Source organism: Ambystoma mexicanum, chromosome 6p (assembly GCF_040938575.1).
Source record: "Ambystoma mexicanum isolate Mex_15411 chromosome 6p, UKY_AmexF1_1, whole genome shotgun sequence".
Lineage (NCBI taxonomy): Eukaryota > Metazoa > Chordata > Amphibia > Caudata > Ambystomatidae > Ambystoma > Ambystoma mexicanum.
The window spans coordinates 332636789-332655707 of NC_090935.1; the positions used below are offsets into that span (position 1 = coordinate 332636789).

At 42.6% G+C, this 18919-nt stretch overlaps 1 protein-coding gene across 1 annotated transcript in view; it reads right to left on the reverse strand.

Moving 5' to 3' along the window:
- Nucleotides 1-18919, reverse strand: part of ADAMTS12 (ADAM metallopeptidase with thrombospondin type 1 motif 12) — a 4001072-nt gene that overhangs the window by 218539 nt on the left and 3763614 nt on the right. The window contains exon 21 of the mRNA XM_069627090.1: nucleotides 10030-10203. Coding sequence (XP_069483191.1) covers nucleotides 10030-10203 — 174 coding nt within the window. The remainder of the gene's footprint in view (nucleotides 1-10029; nucleotides 10204-18919) is intronic.

Below are 18919 nucleotides of genomic sequence, written 5' to 3' on the forward strand. Positions count from 1 at the left end.
ATGTTGCATAAGCGTAATTCTTAAAAAGCTGCCCATTCATTTATAAAGTTGCTTTTGATCGAGTACACCAAGTCCTGGGCAAAAAACTAAAAACTGCAAAGACAACATCCTCGTAGGTGGCAGACATGCGCAAGGCACATGCATCTGAACTTGAACATGTCTGATATTTGAGGACGATGGGGTGCAGCCATCTCCTTCTTAGGTTACCATGCACTGGAAAAATTAGCAACAAGGTACATTTCGGATACAATTTCTATAGCACAGACTGGACATGTCGTGGTAGAACCACGGGACCATTTATAAGTAAATGCAGCAAGAGGGAAAATATTGAGTCTGAACTTAATATATAGATCTCTATTTGAATTCGGCAACATGCTTTTTATCTGGGTTGATTTAAAATATCAAATCACCTGGTAATGTGACAGGTTGATAGATTTGAAAATCAAAGTTTCCAAGAACAACACCTCGAGATTGGTTACCGTTTCAATTACCCTCCCTCACGCTTCCGCGATGGGCACATTTTCAGTAAGAAGATGGAACACCCCTATGCCTTGCAGTATATTGTGAAGCTTTCTTTATGATTTCCTGGTTTTACCATTAGGCAACTCTACCACATCTCTAAACACCTCATTATATAAGGTCAGATTGGCCGAGGAGTTAAGGCACAGCCAGAAGAAAAGGGACCTCGAGAGAGCCACAACTCTAAGTGCTTTAAAACCGATTTCAAGCAGTAGCGAGATAATGGGTGTGCTAGTGGGAAGGTTTTCTTTATAAATTGAGGGCGTGAAATCATACTATTCTTGTAGTAGTATTTTGCAATCACTGTAATTGAAAAACTGTATGCATCATTGGCGCCAGCCAAATAAAAGGCATTCCAGTAGTCCAACGACTGTTGCACTGGGCATGGTAGTGCAATGTGAAGTTGACAAAAGAGGTGCAATTTTCCCAACGGTCATAAGATTGATGGAACATACATTCTCGTTTACCTGCTTTGTCATTCATAAAGAGGAATCAAGGATGATACCCAATGTTTTCAGGGATAATTGTTCCTTGATAACACAACCTGAAAGAGTAAACTCTGAATATGTTGCAATCAGTTTCCTGAGGAAGGACGGTAAGCTAATTCATAACATTTCAGATATTTCTTTGTTTAGTCAAAGTCAATTATCAGACATCCAGTGCTCGACAATTTAGATGACAGATTTAATTTTATTTTGATTACGTTTAGCATTTCCATCATGATTAATCGTAATCTGCATATCATCTAGGCAATTCTGGAATTCTAATCCTACATTTATGAAGAGTTCATGTAGTAGTAATATGTATATATTAAAGGAAATTGGGGAATTACAGGCTTCTTGGGATATTTCATTTCGAACTGCTTCGGGATCGGAAGCCCACTCACCCATTTTGACTTTGGATACTGGGGCCTGGAAACACTTGTGTATAGGCCCCATGCAAATGTTCAATACATAAATACATACTCTGTTGCTCAGGAAGGAGCAAAGCCATGAAATAGGTGTTTTAGAGTAATCCAGGGAGTCGAAGGCCACTGACACATCGAAATAACATCGAAGGTCCTGGATATCCTTGATCCTAAATAGGGGATAATGCATTACAAACATTTGAAAGGATCTCTTTCGTTCCTCTACTGGACAGAAACACAGATCTCCTAAATGTTGGAGATTTGTTTTAGGGTAATAATTACCACAATTCCCAGGATCCAAAATAGATATCGCAAGTAAAGGTGTTGCCCCAGCCTGTTTAACAGTATCTGGAATTGATTCCTCCCAGAAAATGCATCAGCACACTTACCAATCAGTGGATGTAGGGAATCCCCTGAGTCTTTAATGACTGTAGTGGACATGGGTTATCCCTGCATGTTGATACATATAAACTCTTAATAGCTAATTTTGAGAAAAACAAAACTGTCTCCGCCTCGACCAAGATATCCTTTTGGCATAGGAGCACCTGGCAATGCAACTTTCGTCTAATTTGAAAGAGGCAGAATCAAGACCAAGAGAGAAAGAGAAAAAGAGAGAAGAGTTAATATGTAAATACAGCTTTATTATATGTAAGATTTGCAATTTGAAGAAATGTGCAACGTTTTCAGAAAACGTTGTTGTGTGCAAAGTTAAAATCCTGCCTTGTCCTGCCACCCGAAATAAAACTAGACCATTTATTAACAAACAAAAAAATCGAACCCCAATTTCAAACACATCATTCTAATGATAAACTCGGAAATGGAGAAGTGCAAACCACTGTCAAACTGAAATATGTAAACAAGCAAATCGCGCCAAAAGTGTAATTGAACGAGAAAAGGCACAATGCGTATGCAATACCATGCTGAAGATTGTTTGCAAATTCCAGATTTTGCAGAGTAAAGCACAGTGTACCATGGCGTTTCCCTTTAAATAGGTGCATGATTGTGGACCTGGCATGCAACAACCCAGACAAGGGCAGGCTGAGTGGGAAAGGAGTTTGGGCTGCTCTGGGTCATGGTGACATAGGGATCCAAAAGTGACACAAGCTTAAGGTTCTTTTCTACATTTATCACTGTCATCTGTTCTATTGTTGAACCAAGCTTCTCTAAGGAGACCCATGCTCAACCAATATCCATGCTTGTACCATCTATCTGTGAATTGGTCACGTGCACAAAAGTGGTATAGGGGAGTGAAGTTGTCTCTCAGGCAAAGTGAAGCGACCAGGTGATAGTGGAGTCAAGCTAACACGGCCCCTTTGCAGACTGGTCAACTTGACCATACGACCATAACTAGCAGAACTCTAGAGACCAGGAATGCCGAGCCTTGGTAAATAGAGAGAACATAAGTGTGTGTATGTGTGTGTGTGTGCGCATGTGTGCTAGAGGGAGGGAGATAGACAAGACTGACTGGGTGTATTTTAGCTAACTGGCCTATTGTATAGTCTGGTAAAGAGAACACAGTATGGTATCTGACTATATTTACTAACCTGGACATCATGTGGTCTTTACATGTGTTCTTAAGTGGACATCATGCATACCAGATAACAGCAATATTTTCTTACAGGGGTCATTCTGGAATCTGGAAATATGTGCTTACTCCAAATTCAAATATTGCCAAATGGTCTGTGTAAAGCTGTTAATTAGTGCTAAGTCAGACGGAATTGGGGCTGGTAATGGATATTTACTTTGGCGTTATGGACATGGTCAAACATGACTAACTGGAGCTTATGGCATCTTCTAATGCATACAAACTATTTCATTATGGTATCAACCTGACAACACTAACTGGGACATTAGAGAGTCTTAATATGATTACTAACTAGCATTAAACAATATATTGAAGAGTGCAAACTGGGCCAATGTAAAAATTATCAATGCATACTTTTATGAAGGGTAATGGAATCCATCAGCATGGATTAACTGGGGCGTCATACTCTCTACCATTGAATACTCCGGCATTATGAAATCTGTCAAACACTGTAATTATACAACCTATTAAAGAACACCAACAGCTCTATGATGACATGTGGGGATGTAGTCTAGTTGGGGCATTATTGAGACTGGTGATATATACTAACTGGAGCATAGTGGAGTATGTCAAAGATAGCTCACTGAGGCATCATGACATCTTTCAATAAGCTAAGGTATGCAAATTGGTAATGTGTTGTGGCAAAAATAGTACAAACACAGAGACAGGGTAGACACTCCAGTGCAGTTCGATGAGTGTGTTACACTTTCAAAGCGTAACGTGCTCAATAAATATTGCATTCATTCTAAAACATTACAAAATGCATGTGCAAAATGATACATCCCTTAGCAGGATAGATTTGTATTCTCTTTTCAACTGTACAACATTCACCATGGCAAATTGTTCAGTGTATATTAAACAAATAAACATATCAGTAAAAAATCAATCTAGCCACGAATTCATCTTTATAGAACAAAAAAGGATTCTGTTTGTGGCAATACAAAAACAGAAGAACAACCTGCATACCGTGCACCAGCCCTTCATCAGGTAACTAGCCATGTGTGATAAACCTGTGGTAACTATATCATTAGGGGTACCATTTAAGAGTGTTTGCTGAGCATCGTGAAATCATTCAATCAAAAGAGGCTTGTGAATTTTTGAACTGTTGTGGAATAAACTTTTTCCCCAAATTGGCCCAAGAACAGTCCCACCAAATGCAGCTCCCATAGGTTCACATCATAAATATTTTTCAAATAATGGGTCACATTTCTTTTACAGCTCCCATCTTAGAAAATGTACCTAAAAGTCAGAAGCATTTATAATCGGTTTTGTAAAACTCCAGTGGATGTTATGTTGCTTACAGCACACAGATGTATTTACATTTTGTAACACATTTTCATGATGGTTGTACCCAAACAAAATCCTGATGCCAGCATTGCCAGTGTAAAACACATGTTCTCATAGGACTTGGAACCACAAAGTCTCGAGACCTGATTTAGCAACATATCCCAGCATTGCCACTGTAGTACGTTCATGCTTTTTGTGCCCAAAGAAATCATGAGGGTCGTCTCAACAATATGCTTAAGTGCTTCTTGCCTTTCCCACTTGTTGAACACACAGAAGACCCTGGGCTTGACAATATATGCCAGTATTTGGCCCTGTAAAGCATATTTCGATGCTGCATATTGCCCCAGTACTGACCCATTTACTCTTCCTGCCGCAAACATGTCCTAGATTGACTCCCAGTGCCCAGCTCTGAGCCATTATGGATTTCAGTGGTGGGCCCAATCTACCATTTGCCCATTCGATCTGCCCCATTGGACTTATTGTGAGTTCTGCTCTATTTGTCCCTGAATGCGGAGTTATGTCCCAATTTGCCCCTCAATACAAGGTTCTGTCCCTATTCTTTCCTAGAGGATCATGTTCTGCTCCAGTGTCACTCCACTTCCTCCGAAATTGACCCATTTCCTTCAGCCACTCCCACATCCTACTGCCATCTCTTCTCCCATCCGACTTCCAGTCACACAAATGCATGGTCACTCACACACACAAACATAGACACACCCACCTGTGTTTACAATTCCTTTCTTCAGTCCTCTCTCCAGGCAGCCCTTGCTGCTCTGGTTCTTCTTCTTCTTCTTCCCTAGCATTATTACACATGAGAGAAAGATCACCAGTCATTCCCAGGAGGGGAATTATGCAGTACTGCATTCTGACCCAACCCCCAGCCTGAAAGATGCATGGAAAAAGAGGCTCTATTATCAGGCATCCAGAGATCACAGCCAAGAACATGACTTCATTACCTCCGCTGCCTGGCATCTTGACCAATACTGCACATGCATCATGTCTGGGGATGTGTTTAAGTCGTGCCCCAGTTCTAACACTGGACAGAGTGACAGGGATCTGTTTGCCTTTGCATTTGCAAAGAATCTACAAATGCAAAGCCGGTGCAACTCATTTTGCTTTATTGAAAAAGTGTCAGCAGACGTTACATGTGCTTTTAACGCACTAGCCTACACAGCAATGGCCCATACAGCAAGCTATCATACCTATGTAACTGCCATCTAAATAAGTCGTTGTTAGGCAGAATTACATGCAGTACCCTTTGGGAACACTACACACAATTAAGACTACAGGTGTAAGCACACTCTCACCTTTGGTATAAGTCTGTACTACACAGTAGTGTGGTAGCAGGACTGAGCAGCCAACTTATCTCAAGAGGGATGTAAGCAGTACAAGGTGTCACAGTGGTTCAAACAAACACTCAACTCAAGGTTTCTTGGTAAAACAATATTCATTTATTTACACAGTCATTTAGAAAACATTCCACTAGCAATAAGCAGCTCATTATCACACTATAATACACTCCAGTACCCAAACCAATAAGTTTCTGAACAAGTTAGGCTCCCCACAAGTGGGATCAAAATGGCACTTCAGTAACTTTAAGTGGGAGTAAAAGACACAAGTTATACAAATTAAACACAAATACATTCTTTAGGCATGGCAAATAGTTTCAGTTCAATACAAGAGGTAGTTCAATTCAAGAGGGCTGGGCCAAAGTCAGGTCTATTTGTAGTAAACAGTTAAGTCTTTGCGAATGTTCTTAGAAGTAGTTTGCACGAAAAAGAGTTATATATGGTATTATGAACGAACAAGACTCCAAAGTTGGGAAAGTTTCACAAACTTTCACTGTGGCAGAGAGGATTTCTCAACCGCATTTGCACAGTACTTTGGTAACGAAGAAAAGCTATAGCTGAGGCAATTGTTCCTGGCAGTTGCTGCAGATCTCGCTGTTCCTGGGCCTCAGTCATGGGGACAAGAGGGAGGACGTCGGGAGGTTCCTGCTCTGCATGGGGATGGATCCACAAGCTTGGCAAAATGTTGGTTTAAGGTGTGAGTACCTTAAAGTCCACAAACTGGTTTCCTTCTCACTGGCTATCCGGTTTGCAACAGCACTGTGAAGAAAATTTGACCAGTATGGAGATGGTTTCCAGCTGGCTTGAAAGTGGGTTGTTCCCACCAGCTCAAGGGAAGAATTTGTACTTGAAGGGGCTTCTCTGTCGATGGAGTTTCAGGCTATTTGGACCTGCAGCAGGGCTCCACCGGGCAAACCAACGGTCCAGGAGTTGCAGCAGTCGTCTTCCTTCAGCACGTCTTCGGTTCTTTCATTCCAGTGGTTGACTCTGCTTTCCATGTCCCAGACACCTGCTTTTAAACAGTTTTCCCCCATTCATTCATCATAGCTGCCACCCACCCAGCAGGGAGGCTGTCCTTGCCGGACAATCAGCCAGCCAATCACGCCAAGGTGCATTCACGTTTCCTAGGAGACTAAGCACAGAGAGTTTCGGGCACCTCCCTCACTTCCTGTCCACCCCAGACATTTAGGCGCCAGAGGCGGTCTTCAGTACTGAAGCCCACCAAAGGCAAACAAACAAAGGGACCAAACCTGGTTTGGCACGCAGAGACAAACACTAGAAGGGCCTTTCCAAAAGGAATAGTAAAAAAAGTCGATCGGAACCTGTTTTTACAAAGGGGGCTCAGGCGCCATCTTGAAAAACATGGCTCCGGTGGATTTTAGCTACTGGGGCGTTTAAACGGGTCGCGTTCGGGAAAATCATGGTAATACCACTGCCACCAGCCATTCTGAGAGGAAAGGGTAGCATTTGAGTGCTACATGAGTTTTCTAGGCATAGCGAATACTAGGTATTCCCTCCAGCACTCTGCTGTAAGGCAGTGTGTGCTGCGCCTAGCAATTTAAAAAGACTAGCAAAGTCAATTTAACTTTACATTCACTGGGAGACAGTAGTCAGTCTCAGAGAAGGTATTTAAACCTTGGGAAGTCTGAAAGACATCCCTGTGCCACCGCACTGAGGGTGCTGTGTGACACACAAGAAAAAATGATGCCTATGGAGTTGTCTAAAACTCCATATCCAAAAGTAAAACACACATCAAAATACATGAACGAGTGGGAAAAAAGGTTCACACTCTTTCCAGGTAAAAAATGAAAGTCCTAAAAATCCAGCAAAGTTGCTGGGGGGTCTCAAAAGGTAAGGGAAATTAGCACATTTATGAGAATTCTTCCTAACAGTCATTGTGGGGTCTGGTGTACTATGTTGTTGGGTCATTGTGGTTTCATGAATATGGCAATATTGGCTAAGTCACTGCTTGTTGAATGAGGCTAATTATTTTAACTACATCCGTAAGGATGCGGTTATTGTGTATTTATCACAGAAATATGTATTCTGCTATTGTTTATGTGTTTGGGAGTCCCATGGAATTTAGAAAACACAATGGGCCTCATTAAGACCCTGGCGGTATGGTATGGATGGTGCCAGTATGGCACCGGCACCGTCCATACCGTACCACCTTATTCCGAGTTTCCCTCACGGACCCCTGACAGCCCGCCAGGTCATACCTGGCGGGGTGTGTGGCACCTGCAAGGGAAACTTGTGATTGCACCGGTGTAACCATGCTGCCGACCCCCATTGTGCCCTATGGGGCAGAATGGGAATCGAGAGCCCCGCATTACCGCCTCCCACGAATGGGCAATTACCAGCCCCTTCATCTCGCAATGGGCCAGTTATTGCCCAATCGTGGGAGGCGGTGTCGGTAGTGAGCATGGCGGTAGCTGTGCCTGCCATACAGGCACGGCTACCGCCATGCTCATAATGAGGCCCAATGTGTCTCATTATGACCTGCCTCATCCTTGCGGTAAATGCAAAGACTATTGCCGTCTCCGGCACTCATTCCAGCGGCATTACCGTTGGAATATGATTATGATTGCCTTAATGCCTGTGTAAATCCAAATTCATGGAGTCCCACATGACTGCATGGGGGGATTTACCTTCATTAGGGCACCTGTCTTACCTCCAGCTTTTAGCTTTTAGCTGCAGATAAGGCAGGTGCACCACCGGCAAACCTGTAGTCGGCCGGTCTGGTAAAGCGCCGGTATACATGAATACCGGCACTTTAATACCAGACCGGCCAACTCTGAATAATGTGTGCAAATTGCAGCATTGTGGACAATGACAAGGCACACGTACTTGGGCATTTTGAAATCTGCTATGTTATGCAATACGTAATCTACGTGTCAATGCTGAATCACGATATGGGATCTATCAAATCATTTAGATCCACCAGTTTATTTGTGGTAGCTAGTTTGGGCATTATGACATTCAACAATGTATGTTACTTTATTATGTAAACTGTCCATTTTAATATAACATGCATTTTGGAAACTGCCCAATATATGTTTTAGGAGGCACAACAAAACGGACTGTGCAGAGCTCTGTACAGCTGTGCAGAGTGGTAATACTAAACGAGGGAAATTGCGAAGACCTGGAGCAATAGTCTCTTTTGGCTTGGCATTTGGACTTTGCCAGCATGGCGGGTCCTGTTACAGTGGATCCATGAAAGGATGAATGAATATTTCAGTGCACATGGATAAGTGAGCATGTACTGTAAGTCCACTGCCTTATTCTGGAGACCACCAAGGCAGTGGCTCGATGAGCCAGGTACTTCTCACGGCCAGTGGGGGCTGGGCCCCGGAGCAGTATGGGGATGATCACCTGGGCACCCCACTCAGAGCCTCGTGACAGGGGGCAATCAGAGCCCAGTCTTGGGAGCTCAGAGGAGTGGAACAGTCTGGACACCGAAATGGACATTCGCCAGCACTCTACATTGGGAAAGGGCCCTCTGTCTTTATGTGCTGTGTAGGTCTGATATCCTTGTGTTACCCAAATAGTTCCCATAGATGGAGTATGGTGCATATCCCTGATCTGAGTGTGTGAGGATGGAGGTGGAGTTAGGACAATGCATACTGAATTCAAGGTTTTGCTGCCATGTATTGGGATGGGGGGTGGGGTATTCTTAGCTCCTGTCAAGATGTCCTTTTGGCTATAGTGAGTGGGTTATTGAATGGTTATAAATGATGGGAGCCTCTCAGCTCAGAGAACTTTGGACTGTTGTATGAGTGCTTTGAATGTGTGTTCTTTGTGGTGTCCCAGCTTCACTGGTGTGAGTCAGGTGGCTGGTGGTGTCCCTGTCCGTAGTGAATTAAGAGGCTTTGATTGACACTGCAACCTTTATTAAATTCAATGAAGCATTCTTAAGCCTAATCTGCTGCTTCCTGCCTCAAATTCATGAACCAGCATTGCTTTGAAAGGTAACCCTGTTTTGAAATGTGGTGAACGAAACTGCCGTAAGTGGAAGACCTCTCTACAGTACTACTGAGAGCAATGTCATGATATTGCATATTCTGTATATAAACATACATACATATGTATGTTTGCAGGATAAATGCTTTAATCGTGTATCTTTCTCCTTGATTGTTTTCTAAAGCTTGTGTGTGTGCATTTTCGTTTGAGCAGGTTTGGGGCTTTATACTGGAACATTTTAGTATGCTCCATTTTTGAAATTCTGCTTTCCACACTGATGCAGGTGTCCATGAACTCCATGAGGGCGCATTCATTGAGAGATTGTCACTGTTCGTTGCGAAGAAGGCAAACAAACAAGCTTTCCTCGGCAATGACTGCCGTCATCTGTATCGCACGTCATGACATTGAAGGTGCCACGTTACCTCATTCCACGGCTCCGTCACCCACTGAAAGCACGCCTCGGGTTTGCAGCGTTTATTGTGTGCAGGTTTAGGTCCAAGAAGTTGGCAGTGGAACGGCCTGAGTGACCTCTTCTCGTAGGCATCAATGCACAGAACCTCTCGCGTCTTCATCCCACCGCCACAGTTTACCGAACACTGCGGATGCAACGGAGAGCACATTTATTTTCAAGCTTTGATTTTTGCAGTGTTTTGGAAGTTCAAATGTAGCACAAGCAAATACAATACCAAATTTGCATACTAGGAACACCTTTATCATTATCTTTGATGACATATTTATGTCACACCAATCGACAAATCCCAACACAAATAATAAACTAATTTTTGTGTCTATTAAGGAAGGGTAAACAGCTCTGGCCAAGTAGCTGCAGCCACAAATAGTACAGCATAATCATGGCAGGGGGAATGATGAGATAGAGGAAACAAGGCAAACAGCAAAAAGCCAACAAAAAGGACGGTTAAATTATATGTGTAATGTGTCTAGCTCATATAAATACTTCATCCCATGCCCATTACATAATACAACCAATCATTTGTAATCAAGCATTGTCAAAGCCAATAGACATCCTTTTCTTTAACGTAGGGATGGACTGGGGACACAAAAAAGGCCCTGGAAAATGCTTTTAAAGCAGACCAATTTTGCACCGAGAGTGTAGTGAGCAATATCAACCCCTGTCACAGGAGATTCGGGGTACAAAGGTGCATTTTAAAACATGTTTATACATATACAGTGATTAATATGTTTAAAAAGTTATATTTTAACATTTTAAACTTTTTGGGGGCCTCTCTGTTCAACCAAGGAAAAGAAGGGATCCCAGAATCTTTGTTCAATCCCCCTCCCGCCTCCCTCTTCATCCCAGTCACAGCATATAGCTTGATATGTTGGCCTAACAGCAATCAAAATAAGCAGAGGAACTCTGCCTTCATTCCCAAGCTCGGAACAGAATAATGACCAAGGTCACAATTGGCAATCCACAATGAGGACATATGTGTTCTAGCATGTGTAAACAACCCATTTTAATGACAGCGGATATGATGAAGGTATGTATATGTGATGTAGTATACATGCATGACACAGATCAGCAGATGTATGAAGAAGGTGCACATACCCCAGCATACACAGAGAATTCAGATTAGCAGTCTCATGCAATATGTGAGTGCTCAAGCTCGATTGTAAACTACTCATTGCATAGATACACAATATGGGTTATAAATGACCAGGAAGGTGTATATAATTGGAAATAGACTGATGTTTAAAGGGAGCCATGATATTCAAGTGCCATGAGAGAGCCAAAAGGCAGATGGCTTTTGTAGTGTGCAATATATAAATGGTCATCTTTTCACATGAATCAATTCTGTACAGTCAGTGGAGCCCTGGGTGATACCTTTTGGAAGCACCGTGGGGTACATTTACCAGCCCTAACAGAAATTCCCTTCATCACAACACCGCATTTCAACATTTCACCCATAAATGTCTGTGTTGTGTTCTCCTTGGCACATGTGTGACAAGCTTTTAACACTGTCACCCCAGAGAATGGCTGCATTTGTTTTGCTTCAAATCAAGCACAAGAAAAATGACATGCATTCAAGATAGCATTGCAATGTGTCCTGCTTTCATTTTAAACACCACAAAGGTTTGCTCTATAAAACACAGCCCTGCTGTGTATTTTATCTGATTGCCATGAAGTAAGGCAATACCTTCCAGAACAGCATTATTTTCACTGAGAAAGTACATGCAGAGCAAGAAATCTGTTTCAGTCAACACGGCTATGATTTCGTTTTGAAATAGACCAGCTCACTCAAATTACTGCAAAGGAAAGCAATAGTGTGGCTCTCCCTCTTGTCCCATGTCAATTTTAAAGAAATGCTTGGCAGTATGTCTCTCTGTGTCATGAAACTGACCGTATCTGTAAAAACCCTCCAGAAGGTTAATTAACAAGAAACTATTTGCTGCAGAAACTGCATTTGTAAACTTTGTGGGATGTTTTTACCCATGCATCCAAGCCCTACCATAAAACTGTGCAGTACTGGCATGGAAAACATCATGATGGCCAGAACTCCCCAGAGAGTGCACAGGGAAAACATGAAGAATAGGCTGCCACCCATTTTTGCCTATGTTGTGAGCACAGGAGTGCACTGCCAAAAACCACCATTGGGCTACACACACAGTAGCCTGAAACCATTGGGAATGGCAATGCTGATTGTCAAAAAGCAACTCAGAACTGTGGGGAATTCATTTTCTTAATCCCAAAAATGGTTGCAATACCGGTACTCACCACTATCAGAAAGCCGTCCTTTTAAAACCACCAGACTTTTGTGTAAAACTGAACAAATGAAACAAAACTAGGCCAAGGAAAGACTTGCTAAGAGGTGGATACAATGTAAAAATATATTCTGAAATGACTTGAAGGAAGTAATTATTTAATGTATATGTAAAAATTGTAAGTTTGATTGAAACTGGGAACAAAAAGTGACATTTAGCTGAAACCTGGCTTAATGAAACTGGATTCTGCCTGACAACTACCCCGACAGGAGAAACCTGCTCAGCCACTCTTCCCAGGCCTGGCTGCATCCTGCTGCCCCTGCCAAAAGGAGCTCACACCTCCCTGATTGAATTAAGGAAGGGGACCTGCAGACTGCAGGAGGTTGAACAAAGCCTTGTCCTGGACTCAGGCAAATGTTATATAGGGGGGGGCGTAAAGTGGCTTCCTCTTGGGAAAACTGGGAGGGGCAGTGCCTCTGCTAGCAGCTGAGCTTGGGGGAAGTGGATAAACCAGTTATTCCACCCTGTGATGTGGGAAGCCACGCCCCTTTTTGACCCTTTTTGACCCTTTTTGACCAGGGCATAATTTTAAAAAGATGGATAACTCATAGTGCGGACAATTTCTGTGCACATTTTAAGAGGTGTTAGGACCCTGTGGTATGTTCCTGGGGATAGTAGCGTAAAAAAGGTTGTTACTCCAAATGTATTCATGTTAAAAATCTGACACTTTATCATCTGTACCCCATATCCCTGGTGCACATTTGTGTAAAATCTGGAAACGTTTAGAGGTCGTTATCTGGATGAAAAGGGGAGAATTCTGTCATCAGTGGACACGACATCGTACAAAGACAGGGATCGGATGGTTTGGTGCTACAGAAAATATGTTAACTGGACCTATAATATTAGAAAAATGGTACATAGATAAATATGTATTTGGGTCAGAAATAGATTTGTGTGCAAATTGACCAGGGGAGGATCCTCTGACCCATAAACAGACCTCATCATGATGACAATCCATTTCCTTCCCCCAATCATGGGAGAGAGGGGAGAATTGGGCCAATGACAAGTAGAGAGGGGCAGGCTTAGCTAGGCCCAGGCACACATCCATTTTCAAAACACATAAAAAGAGATTGCTGGGACAGGTAGAGAGATTCAATTCCATTTGCTGCGGAGCGTGCTGACCGACGACTTCACATCCAGAGATCCAACACTTAGACTTCCAAGCTAAACAGAGATTACAGAACTTTGAACCAAGAAGGCCCACTGCAAGCAAAAGTATTTGTCAGCAGGCCTCAAAATCTTTTGCAACTGAACTCTTCAAATAGCCGGGCTGAGATGTTTGATTCTGGGCCTAGAACCCTGTGACAGAAACATCCAGAACCAGGAGCCGTGCTGTGTCCAGAGAAGGCAGAACCCGACCCAGAGAACCGGTGCCTAGCAGACCCAGGACAGCAGAGCAGAGCTGACCCAGACGCTGTGAGCAGAACTGCCGGAAGTCCCGTCCAACCTGACCAGACCTTGACGGCTTATTTCAAAAATATAGTGTGAGTACTCACTGTGCCAAAACCAATCTCTTAGTTAAAACAATCAAATCCAAACTATTTTAACCTAATTAGAACAGCCTCCTAGAAATCGTGTCATCTGTCATTTTTAAAGCTGCACAACTGTTACCTGTCAATTCTGCAGCTGCAAGCTGTCGCCTGTCATTTTGAGTTTACTTTAAATCTGAAAAACTACCTTTATTAAATCGTCCGTAACTTTCATTTTAAAGCTGTGATTCTAGGCTTTCCAACGAACCTAGAACCAACTTCCTACTCCTTATACTTTTTCCGCAATCACGATTTACGCACTTGCGAAATTTACCGCGATTTGCGATTTTGGCTCAATTTCTCCACTTGTCAAAATAGCAGCTCCATTCTTTCTTTTGTTAAAATCCGTTTGCAACTTGGTAATAACTCATAGAGCATTGCTAAAGTGAGCCTGAACTAATACCAACACGCATCTCCCACTCACCCTGAATCTCTAGGGGGACATTTTCCCATCAATTGCCATCACATTTAAAAAGCATTTTGGGCCTGTGTTTCAAACTCCTACCAGTTTCCTCTAGGCTTGCTGCGGGGGAACTGAATTTCGTATTGTATTTGATTGCATTCCTGAGAACTGTGTGCTCCTCTTTCCATCTCCTTCCATTTCTTACATTGCATAGGGGAGGGGGGTGAATTGCCAGAGAAAAAGTGATCATCTTATCTTTTGCTAACATCATATCAAGTATTTCTGTACTGCATTTTATTCCTCATTGCATTTCCTTGAAACCATAAAGCATTTTCAGCTACCTCATCCTCTATACTACTCCTAAGTAATCAAGTGTACCACTGTAATATTACCCGTTGTGGATCCACATCATATGTCTCAGTGTACTATCAGATATTAATATATTATAAAAGTGTGATAGATATATATTGTTGAATTGTCCAAATAAACCTTTTCATTTGCAAAACAAACCTACTTCTTGGCTCAGTGGGGTCAGGGAGATTCTATGAGGGGGGTGTTATACAAGGGTTGTCATCCAGAGTACTGAACTGGACATAAAAATACATCAATAAGGGTTTTCCTCAGCATCCCAGACCAGGCATTGACTTAGCTGTAGTGTTGATTGAATATCGCTTACAACTTGACATAAAAGAAAAATGAACTCATGTGTAAAATGGTGCTTTTACAAATCAGGAGAATGCCGTTTAAAAGTGAAATAAAATGACAGCCTGTGGTCACACAGAAATGGGATTGAATATGTGGGGATGGGGGTTTTGCTCTAAAATGTACATTATATTTCTTCCCATAAAGACTTGGATTCTGTTGGTAGAAAGGAAAAAAAATGAAACCAGCAGGCAGGTTTGGCCTAGGCACTTACTTCAAAGGTGCCCTGCCTCCCATGGGAAAAGAATTACCTCCACAAGTGAACCAGCCCCCATGGGCATACGAAACGCCCAAAGAGTGGAAGTTTGCAGCCTCGCCAGACTGTCCGGCATCCCTACAGAAAGGAACAAAGGACCCAAGGGGAACTAGCATGTTCACCAAGAGGTGTGATTCCTTTGACATCCCTACCCAGCCCCAACTGCATGGCTTCAAAGGGCTTCTTGGAAACCCTTTGTTCAGACTGACCCAGGGGAAGACAATTTGGCTGTGGGAGTTTTGAAGGACCGCCCACACATTTGACTAATCCAGCCCATTTACTATAAAAAACGTTTTCTATTAAGAAATGTCTCCCAATCCCCTGAATAAGCAGTAATGTTATATTATGCCATCATTTTATGTGAGTTATGGACAAACCCAAAGAAACAAAGCACATGTTCCTAGCACCTGGGGAACTGGAATGGCAAGAAAAATGCATTTCTGGATGAAGTACAAATGACACAGTCATAAAACCTGGTGAAAATATGCAAAATAGTAGTGGGCATATGTGTAGCCATTCGCAGAATTTTAAATATTATGTTTCTCCTAAAAATGGTGAAATTGTGCCCAAAAGTGATGCTACCTCACACAGAGTTGGTGATTGGACTGCCCGATTCCCTGTGAAATATGGAATCTGCATATCTGTTTCTTATGATGGTGACTAGTATAGATTTTAAGTTTTGCTCCATAACTTATTTTTGTAAAAAGTAACTTTGGGGAAACAAAGAAAGTCATAAATGTACACACATAAAATGATGTCATTTCCCCTGAACCAATCAACCCAGAGGGAGGAGGGAACACCAGTAACCTGACCTATCCCAGCAGAGGGGCAACTCCAGAGTACTTCCCCCAGATTGTAAAATTCTATGATGTTACTCTGGCTACATAAACAGGAGACAGAGAAACACAGAGGATTAAAGAGATTCCAAATCTCAAAAACCAGATCCAGGACAGCTGATTCCATCCAGGCAGTACCATCCAGATCCGGGCAGAACCACCCCTCCAGATCCAGCCATACCCAATAATCCAGGGAGAAAGGAGGAAAGGCAGCTGATCCCAGTTAGGAGAGCCCAGTGACCAGACCTTGCCCAGCTGATCCCATACTGGAGAGCCCAGCTGTCCCAGTGACCAGATCTCTTGACCCCGCTGTCCCAGTAACTAGAATCCTTGGGCCCGTGGTCCAGAGACCTTGCTGGCTGTCCAAATTACCAAACTCAAGCTTACCTTGTAGTATCACATCACCCAGTACCCAGAAACTGCATATCCCGCTCTTTTACCCTTGCATCCTATTCAAATCCTATTACAATCCCAAATTGCCAGTATCATCTGTTCACCTTTCCATCGAAGAATCTGTGTTAGTCCTTATCTGTTAGCATTTTTTATTCCGTATTTCCGGTCAGGGAATGGGTTTATCTGTTAGCGTATTCCTTTTATAATTATTTTAGTTATCGGTGTAAATCCTTAGTACCATTTTGAAATACATTCATTAATTCCCCTATAAGGAGGTACAGAGTGCAAGCTGGTTAAAATTTGAAATTAACCACCTTGTGCGCAGTGTATTTCCTTAGTAATATAGTTATTCAAATATAGCCTCAGCAAAACCTGTCATTGGGCAACAAAAAAATGAATTTGCCCATGTAGTGTGCTTTACTCTAAATTCCGATTTGCACTTTTCCCATAAACAACCCAAACAAAATCCCATTAGGAATATTCCCCTTCCCTCAGAATCCTGTCTGTTATGTGCCTTTGTTCCTCATCCATAAACAGATTTCCGATTTTGACAGCCAAACCCCTTTTCTTAGCTGCTTTTCATTTTAAAGCCTGATTAAAATTAGAGTTGCAATTCTGCCGCATGTGTTTTCTTCTGCATTATTTTTCTTTCAAAATCGATTTTCTTACCTGTGTCATGCTGCTTTTGTGCCCTTCTCAGTAGTCTGTAAGCTCCTTGTCTCTTAAGTGCAGCCACATGAATTTCTGTCATAGTTATCCTACCGCAACTGTATACTGAGATACCAGCAACAAGTAAAATCTGATTATGCTATGTGAACCTTTTGAATGTTTTCATTTGATTTCTGGCCTCCTATCTTCAGGTGGTGGGCTGAAGTTTAAATCTGATTTTCCCTCTTCTTTCTGACTCCTTGCCATTGCTTTCCATCCACAAATAATTTAGTCAGCAGGTGTTTGGGGGAAGTGTTGCAGGGGGAGTGCTTAACCTGTGTGCTATCTGTATTTTGAAGAAAAGTAATCGTGTTTCCGTTTCTATTAAAGGTTATGTATCTTATGTTGAAGTAACTGTATTGGGGGATTTTTGCATGTATACTGCCACACAGTGGTGGCTACTGCCCTCATTTTGATTTGCTTGATTTTCTTTGAATTCTAAAAATTAATAAATATTTCATTGTTACACACCGGCCTGGTTCATAGTCCATTGCGACACAGGGTCTTTGTTAAAGTGGGTGTGAGACGGGTTGGGTGCCTACTCAATCCATGAAACCGGGGTTCAAATAAATATAAAAACATTTTTAAGGTGCGCCACATTCATCGTCAGTGGAAGAAGTCCCTGGCGGGAGTGTGCCGTGTCATAAAATCTGTTACAGCACACACCCTGAGAACTAAATCATTCTTAGGGTTAGGTAATTATTTGTACACTGAATGTAAACCTGAAGCTCTATGGAAATACCTTTAGTTCGGTCTGGGGCTGTGATGAGGGAAATGGGCTTGGACAGACTCAGGCACAGGAGCGGGACACAGAGGACTTACAGTGGTAAAGGAAAATTCCTGAAACGGGAGCAGGGATGTAAAAAACAGTAGCAATCAAGAAAGCTAGAGAGACTGTGGCAAGGGGGTTAAGGAGGAAACATCTGGGACTGTAAAAGAGAGAAACTAGGAGAGTGGTGTGAAGCAAGTGGGGTGGGAGTGTTAGCACAGAATAGAGAAGTGGTGGGACTCGGAATGTAAACGGAGGGATCAGACAGAAGACATCACTGAACATGAGAATGACTGACAGAGGTTGATTATAATAAGGAACCACCTTATAGAGAACATCATTGCAAACAGGTGCCTTTCATTGATAAGCTACATTTACCTACAGTTTGTGTTTGCTTTTCCTCAGGTTATTCCTTCGGCCACCTCGTTCCCATCTGTAATTCTGAAAGTCTTGGCAGAGTTTTGATGTGGCTATTTTGATGGGGTGTGCGCTTTAAAATGGGCAACCTGGACAGCTTTTCTACAGCACCCTGCCTTACCTACTCATCAGATGTATTAATATGCTTAATAAATTCAATACTGATTGCACAATTTGGGTACTGACTTCTGGGAGTGTGCATATACTGCACTGGTCACCTGGTTACCCTCTGATCTCGGGCCCAGGTCCCCTCACCTGCCAGCTGCACACCTACACTGCCTCTCGGGCAACACCTGCACTTGGGGGCTGTTTCTGTATCCCTACAGTCCCCCCAGCTCTTGACACTCGATGTCTGCACTCACCCCTGCAATTGCCACTAGCTGGCCGCACTTTTACCTATTGTTTTTATTTATTTTATTTATTCTTTACTGTTGATACTATGTATTGCACTGCACCCTTAAACCTTCCTTTTCCGGCGCCTGGCTTCAGGCACCGCCGAGGCTGTAATGCCACGGTGA